General features: G+C 49.4%; 1 protein-coding gene across 1 annotated transcript; it reads right to left on the reverse strand.

The window, feature by feature from the left end:
* Positions 1-1400: 1400 nt before the first annotated feature.
* On the reverse strand, positions 1401-17830 carry LOC131096420 (uncharacterized). Its single transcript, XM_058044757.1, has 12 exons — positions 17752-17830; positions 16410-16616; positions 15442-15479; positions 14852-14983; positions 11431-11565; positions 10820-11152; positions 6771-6883; positions 5988-6105; positions 5187-5286; positions 4589-4785; positions 3122-3259; positions 1401-1725 (listed from the first exon to the last, which is right to left on the reverse strand). Exons 1-12 carry the CDS (start codon positions 17828-17830, stop codon positions 1633-1635), a joined length of 1683 nt encoding a protein of 560 aa, XP_057900740.1. The 3' UTR covers positions 1401-1632.

Consider the following 17830-nt stretch of genomic DNA (forward strand, 5'->3'; position numbering starts at 1 on the left):
CTATTCCCAGCTGGGCCCTCGACCCATCTGCACTTTTCAATTTTCCTCATTACATTTTCAGCTATCCCCTTGACTCACCTCAGGCACATCCCTGACTGCCTCTCTCCCAGCAGCTCAGAGCTGCACTGCACAGCGCTTGCTGTGCGACAGAGAGCACAAAGCAGGCTGGCCTGGTGGGCCTGAATATTTCTGCCAAACACTCTGCATCTCACCTTTGCTCTGGCTCAGTGCTGAACTGCAGGTTTGCAGGTGCTTCCTCCCAGAGCTGCGTGAGGCGCTGGCTCCTGCAGATGGGCCCTGCCAAGCTGTCCCTGCCTCACGCTGGCCTCGCTTCCCCTGGCACAAGTGCTGGGCCTGAAGGAGCTGCCCTGTGCTCCAGCCTGCCGAGCAGCCCGGCTCCCTGCCCCGGTGCCCAGAGTGCTGCACACACTGCTGGCCTTTGCCAGGAGTTGCAGGACAGCCGGCAGAAGAGGAGGAATCCTCAGGCAGCCCAGCGGCCCACGGCTGCCCTTGGCCTTTCTCTGCTCCTGGGCACACTCCAGACGGCCATGGCCTCCAGGCCGGGCTGTGCCCAGCACGGCTGCACTTCCTCTCGGCAGCAGCCAGCTGCCACCTGGGCTCTGAGAGCAGAGGATTCGCCCGCTCCCAGCAAGAGGCACCCAGGGCCCGGCTGCTGCCTCTTGCAGATCCAAGGGCCTCCTTCCAGCCTGCCTCTGCCGGGGCTCAGGCTGCTCCGGCCTCTGCCGGGGCTCTGCTGGGGCTCCAGCCCGGGCAAGGCCGGGCCCGCTCTCACCTCACAGGTGCTGACAGCTCTGCACCACAGGAGACCTTCTCGAGCACCCTCTCTGATCTTTCTGCTTTCTCACTTGAGCAAGGCTCTCCTCCAGCCAAAGAGATTATTGCATTTAGGGATACAAATCCAAGTGGCAGGAACCCCATTGCTCTCCAGTCACAGCTGAAGGCCTGCATCTGCACAAGATGTTTGGGCTGCCTCATTCTTCCTTTGGTTTTGCCTTCAAATGCCATTGCCCTTTCTTCCTCAACTAGAAATACCACAGCTGTGCCATAACCAGCCAGTGGGTCATATTCCAAAGGCAGTGCGGTCTGGAGAGGATGAATGAAGAAGAGCCCTCCTCACTTATGAAACCATACAAAAAAAGCCATATGTGTGACTTAGTACCAATAAAAAACAATTGGTAATTCAGAAAAAAAATGTTGAATTTTCTGAAGGGGTCAGAAGGAGGAGAATCTTCCAAGTGAGTTGATGTTTCAGAAACTTTATTAATTACAACTCTAATCTATAATTCTATGCTACAAATCTCTTTAGCAACCCTACTCTACAATCCTACTCTAAACTGGTAACAGAGATAAGTTCTTGACATGATTGCTATGTTCTCGTCTCCTAGGGTTAGGGTTAGGTTTAGGCTTAGGCTTAGGCTTAGGCTTAGGTTTAGGTTTAGGCTTAGGCTTAGGTTTAGGCTTAGACTTAGGTTCAGGTTTGGGTTTAGGTTTAGGCTTTGGCTGAGGCTTAGGGTTGGGGTTAGGGAAAGGGTAAGGGAAAGGGTAAGGGATAGAGATAGGGATAGGGTTAGGGTTTGGGTTAGCATTTAAGGTTAGGGTTAGGTTTTAGGTTTAGAGTTTAGGGTTAGGGTTATTCGTCTTCTTCACTGAGTTGATGACTTGTGCCAGGATGAATGCTGGCTTGGCTGAAGTTACAAATGGATGCTGTCCACCGGAAAAAAAAAAAAAAAAAAAAAAAAAAAAACAAAAAAAACAAAGAACAGTGAACCATTACTTTCCAAGCTCATTGCTTCAGGGACTCAATCAGGATACATCAAGTTCCTGGAAAGACCCAGAAAGAGGAGCAATGGGACCATCTGCTCCCCAGTCATCCCCAATGTGCAAGACCTTGCCATCACAGGCAAACCTGGCCCAGAATCCCACTCATCTGTTTATTGTGATGTCTTCATCATGCTGGGATTTTTGCCCTGCCAGCGCTCTAGAAATGGTGCTTTCTGTCATGGGGTTTTCTTCCTTTCAGGAAACTCCAATGACTCACATAGGGCCCTGCCTTTGAAAGACAGGCACTGTGCTGATTCCCACAGGGACAGGAAGCACTGTCTGCCTTTCCATGCCCTGCCCCTCGTGTGCTGGATGGCACCTTCCTTCTCAGCAAGGCCAGCCCAGTGGCACTGGGCCCTGCAGTTCCCTCTCTGCCACACAACCTGGTAGTAACCGTGGCACAGTTCCCATCTGCTTGAGCGTGCCAGGCAGCAGATGGGGCTGGGACAAGTCCCTCCCAGCTGTCCCTGTTTGCATGGCAGAAACCTCTGAGGGTGGGCTGGGGGGCACCAACCAGGGCCCCTCAGAGGCTCACAGTGAGCCCCCCACAGCCCCTCCTGCCCACAGCTAAATCTCTGACCCCCAGGCTGGGACTGGCTTCCTTGGGTTCCTCCACCACCATTTCATGTCTCTGTACCCTGCATTGCTCTACTTCAATTCTTTTGCCATTAGATAAAACTGAATACTCCACCAAATCACAAAAGAGGGCAACAGACACAGTCAGAGGACAGAGCACCTCTCCTCACAGGAAATGCAGAGGGAGCTGGAGTTATTCAGTTTTGTGAAGGACAGGCCCCAGGGAGACTTTATTGCCACTTTCCAAGACTTCACAGTGGCTTTGAAGAAAGTGGGGGACATCTTTTTTAACAGGGCCAGTTACAATAGGATATGGACAAATATTTTTAAACACTAAGGGCATCTAATCAGAGTAGGTCTAAGGAAGAACTTGTGTACTCAGAGCATGGTGCCACACTGGCACAGCTTGCCCCAAGAGCTTGTAGGTGCCCCATCCCTGCAACCATTCCGGCTCCGGTGGCAATGGGCTCTGAGCAACCTGATCTCTTTAAAGATGTCCCTGCTGATTGCAGGACACTTGCACCAGAGGACATTTAAAGGGCCCTGCCAGCCCAGCCCAGTCTAGGATTCCTCACCATTTTCATTTGAAGAGCAGCAAGAGTGGAGGTGAGGAGGAAGGGGGCTCATCTGCTGCCTTGGGCTTGAGTGGAGGAGGAGCCCATCCCTCAGAACCTGTTTCACCTGCAGCCCCTTCACATTTTACCTGCAGGAGCTCCTTGGCAGACCAGCGCTGCTCCTCGTCTGTCTGCAGGCAGCAGCTCAGGAAGTCACGCAGCAAAGCCGAGAGGAGCTTGGGCTGCCGCAGCTGTGGAGTCCCTACTGTGGCTATCAGGTATGTAGCCTGGAGAGAAAGGAGACACCAGGCTCCACCTCCTGCATTCACATCTCTAAGGCTCTCCCAGATCCCTTTGTTTAACCTCTGTTCTTCAGTGGCAGTTTCTGCCCTGGCACAGACCCAGAGATGACTTTCCTTTACCAACCAAAAACCCAAACCCCGATGCAGCCACAGCTTTTCCACCATCCTGCAGATCTTGCCTTGGCAGCTGAGTTCATTGCCTGACCTAGTTAGTGGGAACTACATCAGCAAAAGGACATTTGCTTCTCTGAGGATTCATGCCAGCTTGAGATGGTTTTTGGAAGAGGGACTTTGCTATACTAACTAATTTCAAGGGTTAGTACATGAAAGGCATCTCTGCACTGCTTGTTGGTCCTTTAAGCGCACGTGCCCTAGAACAAAACTCATCAAGCTTTTTGTGCTGTTCTTGAAAACAATGGGAATTGGAAGAAAAGAAAGGAAATCCATCAGTTAATACCCAGGTAGTGAAACAAACATTTACAATCTCCTCTTCAACACAGACACATTAAGATGCCTGCACAAATGTATTGGGATGAAAATGCCTGCTTGGGCACACAGGAGCCACTTGCAGCTCTGTCTCTCAGCAGTCGGAAAATTTCAGCTTCCCATTTTTGCAGCCAAAGAAAAATTGTCTAGGTCAGAAGAAGGAGAGGTTCCATCCCTATGGACACCCTCTAGTCATTTGGCTGCTCAAGTCAATGCATTAATGGTAGGCCCATGCCAGAAAGTGCCAGGAAACAAACAGGAGGTTTTGGCAGGCTCTCCACATCACCAGGCTCTGGCTTGGTGACGTGCAGAATGTGGCTTGGGCTAGGAGAGAAACACGGTCACTGAGTGTTTCAGCAGCACTGCACAAGAAGCAGAAGAGACTCTGTGCATTACACCCTCATGCCCATGTTTTCCAGTGAGAAGAAACTGCACACAGGGTTAGGTTCCTCTCTAAAAACCACGGTTTTAGAAACTTTGTTGGGTTTGGGTTTGCTTCCTTCATTTCTGGAAAGATAACAACACTTTTAAGATGCTTTTTCCCTGTTATTAAGGCCATCTACACAGACAAAAGAACTGGAACCACTAACCCAAAGGAAAGTGTTGAGTGAGAATGGAGTTTGGAGTTTGTTTGCATGTGGTAAGGCTTGAGTTCCCCCACTGATGCAACCAAAAGTCCAGCAGATGCTGATGTGTTGCAGGGACATTTGTAGGAGGGGACCTTGGTGGAAGTAGTTCCAGCAGATGGCAATGGGATTTTGTCCAGTGGCACACAGGACATGGGACAGGTGAGAAAGACAGTGGGATCAGTGAGTATTTGCTCCTTACCGTGCCAGAACTTTCGCCCAAGTAAGGAGGTTCTTGTTCTATCATTTCAATTCCCACAATTCCAAAAGACCATATGTCCACTTTGGGGCCATATGGTTGACCTGTCACCACTTCAGGCACCATCCACCAAGGAGTCCCGGTTACCGAGCACCGTCTGCTCTGCTCAGGGGTGAGCTGAGTAGCGAGGCCAAAATCATCTGAGGAGAAAACAAAATACTGGTTTTATCTGAATTCTGTGCAATTAGGAAAGCAAGCAAAAGAATTCCCCAGTAGAAGTTTGAAATTGCTCTCTTGAATCTCCTGGCATTGGCGACTTTAAAAATCCCCCCATGCTTTACACTGCCTCTAGCAGTGGCTTTTGTTCTTTGGAAACTTTAGACTTGTAACTCCCTCCCTCTGGAAGGGACCCATACAGAGCAAGGCCACTCTTGACTGCTTGTGGCTCCTTCTACCTCTGTGCACGTTGCAACTGTGCCCTCAGCTCGCAGCAGGGGTCCCTGCACTGCCACCAGCACCATTTTTGGGGAGCTGGCAGTCACGCCAAGAAGCCCCACACCCACATCCCTGGAAAGCTGCACCTGACCAAGAATATACTGACCCAGTTTGACAGAACCGTCCGTTCTGAGAAGGATGTTGTCACTCTTCACATCTCGATGGATCACATCGTTTGCATGAAGAAAATCCAGTCCTTGCAGGCACTGAGCGAGAAAACAGAAACAGAAGCGCAAAAATGAGTGATGTGATTTCATCACACAAGAAAGGAAACAAAGAATCTAAAAGATTCCCTCTCCAGGGGAATGGGGAGTAATGGCAGAACAGTCATGGCCACTGAGAGGAAGAGCTTGCTGCTCCAACACTTGCAGAGCAGGACCTTTCTGAGGAAAGGCACGTCAGCTTTTGAAAGAGCAACAGCACCTGCTGTTGTAGGCTGTCCCCTGCCAACCAGCCAGGATGACTCCTGCTGCAGCGCATGTGCTCAGAAGGAAAGAGCATTCTGGCTGCACTCCTATCCTTTTTATCTGAGCACTGAGAGAAACGAGTCTCTCTCTTCTTTCTTTGCTGTTTGTTTCAAATCCTGCCACCAGCACCTTTGCTTTTACAGGCAAGGAATGCAGTGAAGACAGACTCCAGGCAAACATTTAGAGAGGCAAGGTGGAGAACAGCAACTAGAAATACAAGAGACAGAGCGAGAATACAACAGCAGGAGATAAGAGTACTGGCACTGAGTACAGGGAGTGCAGGGGCACTGGCAGGCCTTTCACTTGAGATGCTTTTACTTGCCCATAGAATAGCAGCAACACAGAAACAAAGCTCGGCACAGGAAACCTCTCCTGTTCTGAGCCCCTGTTTCCCAGACAATCCTGCCCAAGCCCTTGGAAACACAGATGGGATTGCTGACCTCCCGACTGATGGCTGCCATCTCATCTTCAGACAGGCAGGTCTGGCTGACGATGTCGCTCAGGACACCTCCATCCATGTACTCTATAACCAGCAAGAGTTCCTTGCCCAGAAGGTAGCTGAAAGGAGGAAACAAGGGGGTAGAGATGAACATGCATGGCTACGTTGATTTTTTGCTTCCAGGTTTCTTATTTCCAGATGCCTTTGTGACAAGGACAGAATCAAAGGAATAGACATTCCCTCTTGGCTGTGCATTATTCGCAATCTGTGCAGTCTCATAGAGAAAGACACATCTGTGAAAAAGGAGATGTCTTAGATGGGCAGCAAATGAAAAGTGCAGTTTAGAAAGAGCCCAGATATAAAACATTCCAGGCATGGTGTTTCTGGAAATAAGCACCTAGTCTTCCTGGCATGCATAGCAATGGCAAAGAGGGGCAACGATCCAAGGGAAATCCACTTTAGGATGGTTCATCTGCACTTAAGAAACTTTAAAAAATCAATCCCACATAAATGTGGAGGCAGTGAACTTTGAGGCTATTGAGTTAGGAAGATACAGCTGATCCAGGTTTTAAATAATTTTGGAGTAATTATCAAAGTAGGTGTGCCAGGGAAGACTCATGCAGACAAGATGCACTCTCTTCTCATCCATTGGAGATGAGTAGAGAAATATGAATAAATAAAAATTAACAGCTTTACTTGCTGCCACTGACCAAAGTGGGTTTTTAACCTCTCATGTTTGCTTTATGTAAACACACATCCATGGGATAAGATCATGACCTCTCACCTGTCTAAATAATTCACAACATTGGGACTCCTATACGTCTTCATGATCATTATTTCATTAAAGGTTAGCTCCTTCCTCCTCACTCCTTGAAGATTTATTTTTTTTATTGCCACCTAAAATGACATTGAAAATCAGTAACTTGAGGGGTTGGTGGCACGAGACCACAAGGCACGTGGAGCAAGTGATATTGCAATGACACAGCTGAGCTGTGCCAAACTGCCTTGTGATTAGGCACTGCAGTAATTAGGAACTGACATTCCAACAGCCCATTTCTCTGCTCCCTTGGGAGCCAGTTACAGGACACGTGGGGCCACTGACATTTTGCCTTGACCACTTGGTAACAACGGTGTCTCAGTTATCACCCACAAACCTCTGACCACACTCTCTGCTGCTTTGTTTGGGACTCAGAAGAAGGAATCCATGCCTTAATACTCTGTGGATAAATCTTGTGATATGGGCAGGGCTTAGGGCTTTCAAGGACGCCTTGCAGATCTCTCCCTACGTGCAGTTCCCAAGTGCAGCACTGCAGGTGGCTAAGGAACTACCAGTAACTTTCAGATGGATTTGCTGGCAGCCAGAAATGAGAATTCAGGACTCTGAAGCTGTAGCCCCAAAGAGCAGTGAGGTGCTCGCAGGCACCACCTTTGTTTTAGCAATGGAGAGCGAGTGAGCGCGTCCTTCTCTGAAAGGAACCGCTGCCCTCCATGCCTTCCTTCCGGCAGCTGAGGAGGACAAAGTCCCAAATGTGTTCTGTGGGCTGGCACCAGTCTGTGCTTCTTGTGCCTTTTCAGCACAGCTCTGCCCAAAGCTCCAGCCACAGCTCACACCAGAGGGGAAAGCCCTCGAGTGCAGCAGAGTCTGCAGGGGCTGTTGACATTTACCTCTCCTCCTGTGGCACTGTCGAGTGCTCTATAAACATCTCCAAAAGTCCTAGAAAAAAAAACAGAAGCAGAGAAAGCAGAAGCTGTTTAGATCTTGCAGTGAAAGCCAGCCCACACAGGAGATCTCTGTTGGAAGTGTCAAAACCTGCAGGATGCAGGAGGGCTCTGCCAGAAGGGAGATGATGCATTTTCCTCTCAAGTGCATGGGCACTGGGCCTGTTCCTGAAGCACTGGGGTCCAATTTCTAAAGGGAGTCAAGTCTTTCCTCTTGGGTTTCACTGTCTAAACAGTGTGGTTCCTATCCTGACCACAGAGTGTTTCCCTCTTCAATCCAGGGGAAAGAATTGTTCCTGGCAACTGTTATCTCACAGCTTTGATAGGGCATAGGTTGCTCTTTCCGGCAAGCAAGTTTCTTCTCTTTTCATTAGTGTGCCAGTATGATTTTGAGACACACAAAAAATGCTAAAGAAATTAACACAGAGCTGTCCCACACTTGAGAGACAAGGAGACCTTCCAGGTCCTGTTCCTTGATGCAGGCAAGACCTCGGTAGCAAGGCATCTCTGACAAAGCCTTCTGAGCCCACTCACAAATTCTGAGCAGCATTGAGAGATGGGACAATCTATCCCCAGTGTGTGATCATCTTTGCAGCTGTCCTGACTTCATGCTGGATAGACATTCCACCCCAAAAACACCTGGCCCACGGTTGTGCAGGAGTAACTGCTGTTGGACTCACCTGCTGCCAATAAAATTCAGATGCGTGTATTTCATCAGGGGATTTTCAGTGGTGTTCACCATTCTCCCTGAGGGAAACAAAATGCAAGATGCTGACTTTAAAGCAGAGATCCCAGCTTCCAGGAGATACAAAAGGCAGCCCCAGCGCCTGGAGCTCTGAGCCCTTTGTGGTCGGCTGGGTAACAACAACCACAACCAGGCAGACAGCCCTGCAGCACAGGTGGCCAGCACAGAGACTGATTTGTACAGTCTTTTGAAGAGTTCTCTTGACAGGAAACAAAGCACAGGGACATACAATCCCAGGAGAGGAGGACATCTTCCCCACCTTTCAGCAGTTTGCCAAAGGAATGCCTTCCCATTTGTAAACCAGAGCAGCTCCAGCTGTAACCGATCCTGACGGGGCTTTCAGCATCAGGACCCTGACCTGTTTGTGAGCAGGCTGAGCTCAAAGATGCCCCTCTTCCAGCTAAGGAAGGCTCCAGCCTCTGCAGTCACTCCAGCCATCAGGGACAGGGCAGTGACCACAACAAGGCTGGCAAAGCCCCAGCATGAGCACTGACAGGCACTGATGGGAAGAAGCCAGAGTGAGCCTGAGCCCCGGACAAGCTGTTACCCCCATTCAGGACACAACAGGATGGGCTTTGAGATCAGCCACACCGAGGCACAGATCAGTGCCCTTTTTGTCCCAACAGGTGATGGCAGACACAGAATCTACTGGGCTCTGGTCTCAGCCCCACCAGGTCTCTTATCTGAGAGCACAGCACTGGCAGCTGTTACGGGCAAGAAGCAGATTCATTGGGTTGTGCTGCAGAATCACAAAGGGCTTGATGTGTTTTCCTAGAGACTGATCTGAGCAGGGCCTGGGCCAATGGGTAGGATTCTAACAGTCATGGGAAAGAGTGGGAATCAGGTATGGAAAAGTGCCATGGATCTGAGGGATATACCATGGCTGGGCTGGAGGCTCTCTCCTGAGAAATGCCTGCAGTACAGTTTTATCTGATCACGCCACTTGGATGTGTCTCCTGGACCCATCTTGATAAGCATAAAACTAGAAGATTAAATAAAGTTTGTTATCAAAGTCTCTGTTTTTTCTTTGGTGGCACATGGAAAATACCTTGTGCTCTCTATTTGTCCTGTAACCTGATGTTCTTTCAAAGTAGTTCTTATTGACACAAAGATAGCATTCTCTTATTGACAAAAATATAGCATTCTCATGAAAATAAACTGCAGATGTAGTAGTGGTAACAGTAACAGTCATAAAAATGACATCAGTAAAACGTGGGGTAGAAGGGCTCCTTCAAGATGGAGAAAAACACAACAAAAAACCCCCACCAAAAATGAACAACAGAAAAGCAATCCCACCCCAACCCCCCAAAAAAAATCCCCAACCAAAAAGACAAAACTCCAAAGTCAGTCCTTTTCTGTGAAGTTTTTTTGCTGTGATAACTGGTTGCAAATCAGGAGTCTAAGGAGAATTTAGGAAGCTAAAAATTCTGTTCAGTTTGGCCACTAGCACACAGGACTTGCCTAGATCATTTGCTAGGTCACAGCCTTCTGCAAACCCAAGCCAGTCCCAGGTGCCCTCAGAGGCAGCAGGAACACCCAGAGCTCTCTCGCTGCCTCGGAGCACAGGACTGCCTCTGGGGAGTCCTAAATGGCCCTGTGACACCGAGCTCAGGAGGAGCATTTGGTACAGCTCTGCTGACACCTGCACACAACACACTGTCCCTGAGATAAGAAACACCCCAGACGTACCCAGCAGCTCCAGGTACTCCTCCTCAATCTCCTGTTCCCGGGATGTGCCCGAGCCTGAGTTCCCAGGTTTCACAGAAGGGCTTCCTCGAGGTGATGCTGCTGCAGCAGCAGGTTCAGAGCCCATGATGTGCTGGACCTGGAGCATTTCTGGTGGGCACTGTTCCTGTGCCTCACTCCTAACTTGGGGTTCTTCATTGCCACACATTCCCTGCAAGTCTTCGCAGGCTGCCCGGTGAGATGTCAACACTTGCACCTCAAGTCAAACAGAACAAAGCAGTCAGACACTACAGCTTGTCCCTGTCAGCCAGGAGTCATCGACTGTGAGGAAAGGCAAAGAATAGATTGACAGGGGATACAACAGCTTGTTTCAATCCTCCATCTGGGTCACCAAGTTCCACTGTAAAAACACCTCAAGAAAAAAGGAGAGCAGGAACAGGCCAGCAGGAATCAATTTGGATGACTGCTGGCCAAATGGCCAAAGGACAAGTTTCACTGTCCAGGGCAGACGTTGAGATTCAGCACACTGGGAAATGTCCTTCAGCGTGACTGTGATACACACACTACAGCAGCATGGCACTCAGAGGCATGGCCCCACTCCCTGCTGCTCTGCACTGGAAAGGCAAGAAGGGCAGAAACAACCAGATTGGTGACTGCAGTGGCTGCATCCCTCTTTCACTCACTTGGTTTTGCAGAGACTGACGGAAGCGATTAAGTTTCTCTCTGATGATTTTCATTTCTTCCTCCAGCTGCTTATGCCTTGCCTTGATCATACTGTGAGCTGTCTGAAGCTCTGCATCCAGCTGTTCCTTCATGTTCTCTAATAAACAAAAGAGAGGACATTTCATGAGTGGAGTGGCTGCCACTCTTTCATTCACCTGGTTTTGATGATCGCCCCTCTGCTGATGGAGATTCTCCTCTTGAATTCTTCCCATGTCTTCCTTGTTCTTTCTCTTCACTGCCATGATGTCACTCTGAGCTTCGGGCAGCTCTGCTTGTGGCTCTGCCTTGATGTTCTGTACACACAAAAGCAGAGCAAGGGACTGAGAGATGCCATCAGGCTCAGCTTTTTTCCTCTTGCAGCCTCAAAATCACATTTATTCAGCCCCTTCTTTCTGCTTCCCTCCCCACATCTGCCTCCATTGCAAACCTCCTGTCCCAGGGCTGATCTCTGCAGATTGCAAGGCTCTGTGCTTCCATTGCCTGTGGGACTCCTGGCCTCCTCAGTCCCAAGAGCTCTGGTTTATGCCCCTCTCCCTGCCCTTCCCTCTGTCCCCTGGCCAGTCAGGCTCACCTGGCCATTCTCCTGTGGCTCTTCCACCTGCTGCCTGAGCTGCTCTTCCTGCTCTCGGGCAGGGAACAGCTCTCTCTGAGTTTGGCATGGCATCTCAGATGAGGCAGTGTGCTCCTGCTCTTTCCCTAGAAGCACCTGCACAGAAAGCAAGAGAAGATGGGTTTCAACTTCCCATACGCCCTTTGTGGGCCAAGACTCACAGACTGCTGGGCTCACACGTTCCCAAAGCACTGTGCTGCTGCTCTCCTGGGTCGTTCTCTGCCCGAGGGGAGGCACAGATTCCAAAGTGACCCTGGCCCTACAATCAGGGGCCATCTGGGACTGAAGCTCCAGCAGCCTCTCAGGCAGCTGACAGGGAAGGGGTGGCATTTCTCAAGGGTCTGGTGAGGGCCTCCCTCTGCTTCTGCCATGTCCTGCTTGTCTTTCAGTAGTGACTGACACCCCGCCCTGTCCCACAGCTCCATCCTGGCTCTGCAGGGGCTTCCTGGGTGAGCTCACTCCTTGTGAGAGACACTTCTGGTGTTCACCTTCTCTTCAGGCCTGCACCAGCATTCCTCCTTCCTGACATCCACACTCTTGTTAGAAAACCGGGTCATTCAGGAGATAAGGATGCATGCAAAGATCTCTGATGGAAGTCAGAGAACCTCTATGGCCATCTCAGTATATGGAGGAGGACCAAGGTGTTTCTTCTCCCTCTTTTGTCAATGGAGAATTCTGACCAGCACTAACAGAGTTTCTCATACGGCCCCATTAATGAATGCACTCACACAGCCCTGGGGATGCCAGTGAAGGAAACCATGTGTCATGTATGGCATGGCATGTATGACCAGAGTCACCAGACCCCAGCTACAGCATGGGATAGTTCCAGTCCCTTAAGACATGCAAAAATTTAAAGGATAAAAAGAAGGCTTCACGTCAGAAAAGGCTGGAGCAGGAAAACATGAGGGGAAAAACAACCATCTCTGGAGGGGGAAACATCTCTGCCTGCTCAGGATCAGTCAATGGAACTTGTCTCTACTCCTCTCCTGAAGGGATGCCTTTAGGTGAGCTTTGCATCTTCCACTGCTTTGGAGCAGAGCCAGGAAGATTCAAATAGACAGATAGACAGATCTCACTTTTATAATCTCTCTTTACTGTGCTGTGGTATTTACATTCTTTGAACAGAGAGAGATATAATTCTCTCTCCTAGGTTTTTTTTAAGGGAAGGTAATGAAAAACTTAGAGAAGAAGAGAAAACAATTATTATCTATACTTGCTGTTCTTGTTGTTTAGTACACATAGAATGTGTTATAGTGATTTTTTACTGAAAGTGATTTGTTAATTAGATTTTAGTGATAGTTGTTTAGCTTGATTAGCTAATTACATAAAAGCTGTGTTGTGACTGTCTGGAGACAGTCACGAGTTTTTCTTTAGCAGCTTTTTAGTATAGTATCTCTATAGTATAGTTTTAATATAGTACTAGTGTAATATACCATAGCTTAAGAAAGCATTTCTTTAACCTTCTAAATCATAGAGCCAAAGCACATTATTCTCCACGTGGGGGTCACCATGAATCAATCCTGTCCTTTCTGTCACTACACACATCAGCACTCGGTAGCTGTGCCCCGATCAGCAGCCATCCTGAACTTGCTCTCCTGTTGCTTCAGTAACCCACACTCTTGGGGAATCTGGAGCGTGTGGGTCCCTATGGCATGCAACCAGACCCAGAGCATTGCACTGGGAACTGCACTCTTTGTGCATCTGTGCTCAGGCAAGTTCTTCTCTTGGACTCGACCACACTGATGGGGCTAAAGTGGCTGGAGTCAGAAATGCAGCCCAGCCCCTCCAGCTCCTCTAATCTCTGAGCACCAGCTGGAATGCAAGGGCATTGATTTCCTGCTCAATTCCCAAACACAACACACACTGATTCCCTGGGCTGCCAAAAGACACGGGAGCCGTTAACCTAAAAGTGATGTGTTTCTGCCAGTGCTGGAAAAGGGCAGGAAAGATTGAGAAAAAGCTCCCTTGCTCTCTGGAGAAGGAGAAATTACACAAGGCTTCTCCTTCTAGCAAACAAACAAACAAATAAACAAAATATGAAAGTGTTACCCACTCCAGTGTCTAAAGCACTTGGATGCAGTGAAGGGATGTTTGGCAGGGAAACAGCCCTCGTGCTGAGCATTGGCTCTATGGATCCAAGGCAGGGATCAATGGCAGTCTGCCTGAAGGTCCCTCATGAGCCCCCATTTTCCAGGCTAAAGCTCCCTCAGCACCTCCTCCCTGGCCTTGTGCTGCACCCCTTGCCCAGCTCCCCTGTCCCTCTGTGCCCACGCTGCAGCCCCTCCATGACTTTCTGCTTCCCAGGGCCCACAGCTGCACACAGCACTCCAGCTGTGGCCGCAGCGCTGCCCAGCACAGGGCCACGCTCCCTGCCCTGCTCCTGCTGCCCCACTGCTGCTGGCACAGCCACTGTGCCCTTGGCCTTCTTGGCCCCCTGGCCCCACGCTGCCTCATCTTCAGCTGCTCACGGCCGCCAGCCCTGCGTCCTTTGGGCCCGCGCAGCTCCCCAGCCACAAAGGTGCCCATTGCACTTCAGATACTGCAGGCACCATTGCAAGGTGTACACCCTGGTTTTAGCATTACAGAACAGCAGTCAAGGACTTGCAGCTTTGCTCCCATTCTAGGCTCCAATGCAATTTTCAAAGCAAACTACACAATAGAAGGTATCAACAGACACATGCAGTGTCTGGTTTTTGCCTCAGAAGAATGGTTCAGAACTACTCCCTTTGTTTCTTTTGCCACACTAGACAAGAATTGTCCCCCACAGCTTCATGGACAACACAGTCATCTCCTTGCAGCTTATCAAAGACCAAGAAACAGGCAGACTCAGAGCACCTATCTGCTTTGCTACTGGCTGCTCTGCCTGAAGAGGCAAAAGAGCAACCTGGCAACAAAGGCACCAAAATCCCTGACTTCAGGCAGCAACTCTACATCCCCAGTGTGTCTCTGAAATCCTCCCAAGTAAGCACACCCAAGAAGTTTGTGGGGACAAAGCACCACAAACAACTTGTGGGGTCAGATCAACATTTTTTTGTGCCTGCAACAACTTGGCCAGTCTGTGCAGGGGGACAGGTCTCTCCACGCCACAGTGTCCCCTGTGTATCCAACAAGGCTGAGCACAGTGTCTTTGACACGCTCCCTGCTCTGGGAACAGGGAGCCTTTGTGCTTCAGGCTGGCCCCTATCAAAATGCCAGGAAGCTGGTCCCTAAACATGACAGACCAAAGCCCATTGTCCATCTCTCACAGGCTGGGGGCAATCACTGGGTCCTGGCAGGACTCCAGCACTCAGCATCCTCAGCCAGACACAGCAAGTGCTGACTGGTCAGAAACTTGCAGCTCTGCCCTGCACTGAAGACAGCAGCACACACAGCTGGCACTTACTGGCTCAGAATGTTCAGGCTGTGATGTGAGCACAGCTGGAGGCTGGCGCTCATCCACCTCATTTGCCTCCTCTTCGGCCTCCTCTCCATGAGCAGAGGGAGCCAGGGGAGAGACTGCTGTTGGTTCTGTGATCTGTGGACAGATGGCAGTGTGAGGGACACAAAGTTACCTATAATTTATACCCTTATTTCTATTCAGCATTTTAATCTCTTCAGCTCTATTTCTACAACCAGCTCTGCTAAGGACAAATCAGAAACTTTGGTAACAATGGGATTCTGAGTCACTGCAACTAAATTTAAATGGGCTAATTCAACAGAATTGCTAATAGTCTGAATTAGACATTCCGCCCTGACTACTATCAAGAAGCAACATTCTCTCTGCAAAATGAGCTTTTCATTCCTTGAAAGTTCTGAAATGGAAAATTAGGAAATAGCCAGTGATGCCTTTGTTATTGCTGCTGCAGACATGGAAATGGATTTTCTTTCAGCCTACCCAGCTGGCCCTCTACACTCTACTGCCACAGGCCAAGCTCACAGCTTGCTCTACAATTCCTAAGCACCAGGAACATGAAATGCTCCTTTCTCACTCACCTCAGGATCAGCACCTCTGAACACACGCTTCAGGTGACCTGGAGTGGGCAACGGAAAATGAACAAGGGCTGTGAGAAAACTGCCTGGGCTGCTGAATCCCACAGAAGAGGTCAACCCAAACAGAGAGTAGTTTTCTTTATCAGCATCCCTCCACATGACATAGTTCCTTCACACAGCCAGCAAGAGATCAGGACAATAATCTTGGTTGTGCCTACTCTTTGGCCTGTCTAGTCAGTAAATGAATACAAACATGATCAAGAAAATGCAAATTCTTCTTCAACACTCAATACTTCTGTTCTGTCCAACAGATAAAGCAGCTTTTGTTCTCTTGTCTTTCAGGTACTTTTTTCAAAAAAGAAGTTGCATGCACTAATTCCCATTAAGTTGCTGAAAACAGTCACCCAGAAAAGCTTGCCCCAAATCCCCCTGAGATGTGGCAGTTCTGCTGTGAAAGAGCACAGCAGCAGCTCCAGGCTCAGGAGCAGACACTCACTGCTTTGGCACTTGCACTTCACTGCAAAGGGAATCACTCTTTTAGCACTCAGTCAAGGGTCAAAACGGACAGTCAAATCCTTTCATTACAAAATTTAGAATAAAAGAAGCTTTCCCTGAGTTCTGGGGAGAACTACAAAGTCTTTAGAAGGCCTTCTGAGAAGGCCTCCCAGGCTGCATTTTGGAAGTTGTCCTGCTTGTCCCAGCAACCTGAGGAAATGGCAGACTCTGCTGCCATAGACTCTCCCGTGGAGGGAACGGAGCCCTGCAGGTTCCCCTGCAAATGCTGCCCCTGTGGCTACAGACACACCCTTTTTAGCTGAACCTCTTGACAGGAGATTTACCAAACCAGTGGCATCCTAATGCTCTTTCTCTTTCAAAATCAACTCAGTCACTAAGAAAGAGCAAGAAGGCAGGCAAAAGCATGTCAGGTTAGGTTACACCCTAGCCTAAATAGAGTTGAAACCTCTACTTACTTGCCAGGCTGGTAATGAAATAGGTGGAATAAACAGTGCCATACATGGTGCAAACTGCAGCAGCAAGTTGCTCAATCATGGTAGCACTGTGCTTCAAGTTTACTCCAACCAAGACTCCGTCAGTGTGCAGCTGCACGCTGACAAATGCCACAATCAGGAGGATGCTCCTGATCTGAGCAACCCCTAGGACTGCTCTGGCACTGAGGCCTTCCGTGCACCAAGGCAACCTTCTGATGTCACCACGACGACGTGGCAACCATGCCCTGATATCACAAAGCAAAGTATGACAAAGCAAAGCATCACAAAGCATGTTAGTCTGTGAATTTATGCAAAGCAATCACCAGCCTTTCCTACAGCAAACACAAAATGGCCTCGGAAGTTCTCCTCTGACACAAAGCAGCACAAACTCCCCCCATGGGCCAAACCCTGTTGTTCAGGGATCCAAGAGGAACTCCAAGAGTGCCCCAAGTACCTACAGCCTGTACCCCAGCTGAGCACTCAGATGGGACACAAGAAAAGGAAACCAGACCAAGAAAATGGCCCAAAGCATTGTACAGAACCAGGAGAGAAAGCACTATTGGCATAGCAGCTGAAGTAATTCCTAACAAATCACCCCATATATCTGCATGTTTACAGGATGTTTCCATGGCTGCTGTGTATGTACATCTCTTCCTCTGCTCTTTCTTCCCCTTTTGCAGCAGTCGAACTGGCAGCATCTGCCCGCCAGCAGCAGCTGCTCCCAGCTGGGAACGCCACTGGCGGTGCTGATTTCCAGAGGCTTCTGTGTTCCAGGGGAAGCCAAGGCAGGAGCGGGTTGAACGGTGCTGGCGCTGCTGCTGCTCTGTGCCAGAGAGCCCCGGCTGGGCAGGGCACGGTGCCCACTGCGCTGCGGGCTCCTTCTCCTGCCACAGCTGGGCACACCTGGCAACAAGGCATGACAACCTGTGGGCAAGCCAAGGGGTTTCTGGGGCTGCACTGCTCTGCACACACCCAGCACACCTGCAGCACAGAGTTTTAACCCTCAAACAGGTAAACCAAAGGGAAACAGCTGAAAAAGATTTCATTTCAACCATTCTTTATGCTTCAATAGAAATGACCAAAATGAAAGTTACCGAGCAGGGACCAATCCACACTGCCAGCTCAGTGTGAGAAAAGGGGCATTACTTTATTTCAGTGCTGGGTGCGATGGGAATCACTGTCCTGAAACATGCACACCCACGTGTTAGTATCCACGGAACTAAGACATTACTTTCATTACTTTTATTCATTACTTTGCTCAAACTCGCAGGCTAAACATTCTCACAAAGTATTTGACATGTTTAAATCACTTCCCCAAAATTACTGTCATTTAGAGTAGGGGTCTCTTGAGGGTCTCTGGTGGTCATGGGGTGAACATCCCGTTCCTCAAATTCTCCTTCCAT

This window comes from Melospiza georgiana, unplaced genomic scaffold (assembly GCF_028018845.1).
Source record: "Melospiza georgiana isolate bMelGeo1 unplaced genomic scaffold, bMelGeo1.pri scaffold_29, whole genome shotgun sequence".
Lineage (NCBI taxonomy): Eukaryota > Metazoa > Chordata > Aves > Passeriformes > Passerellidae > Melospiza > Melospiza georgiana.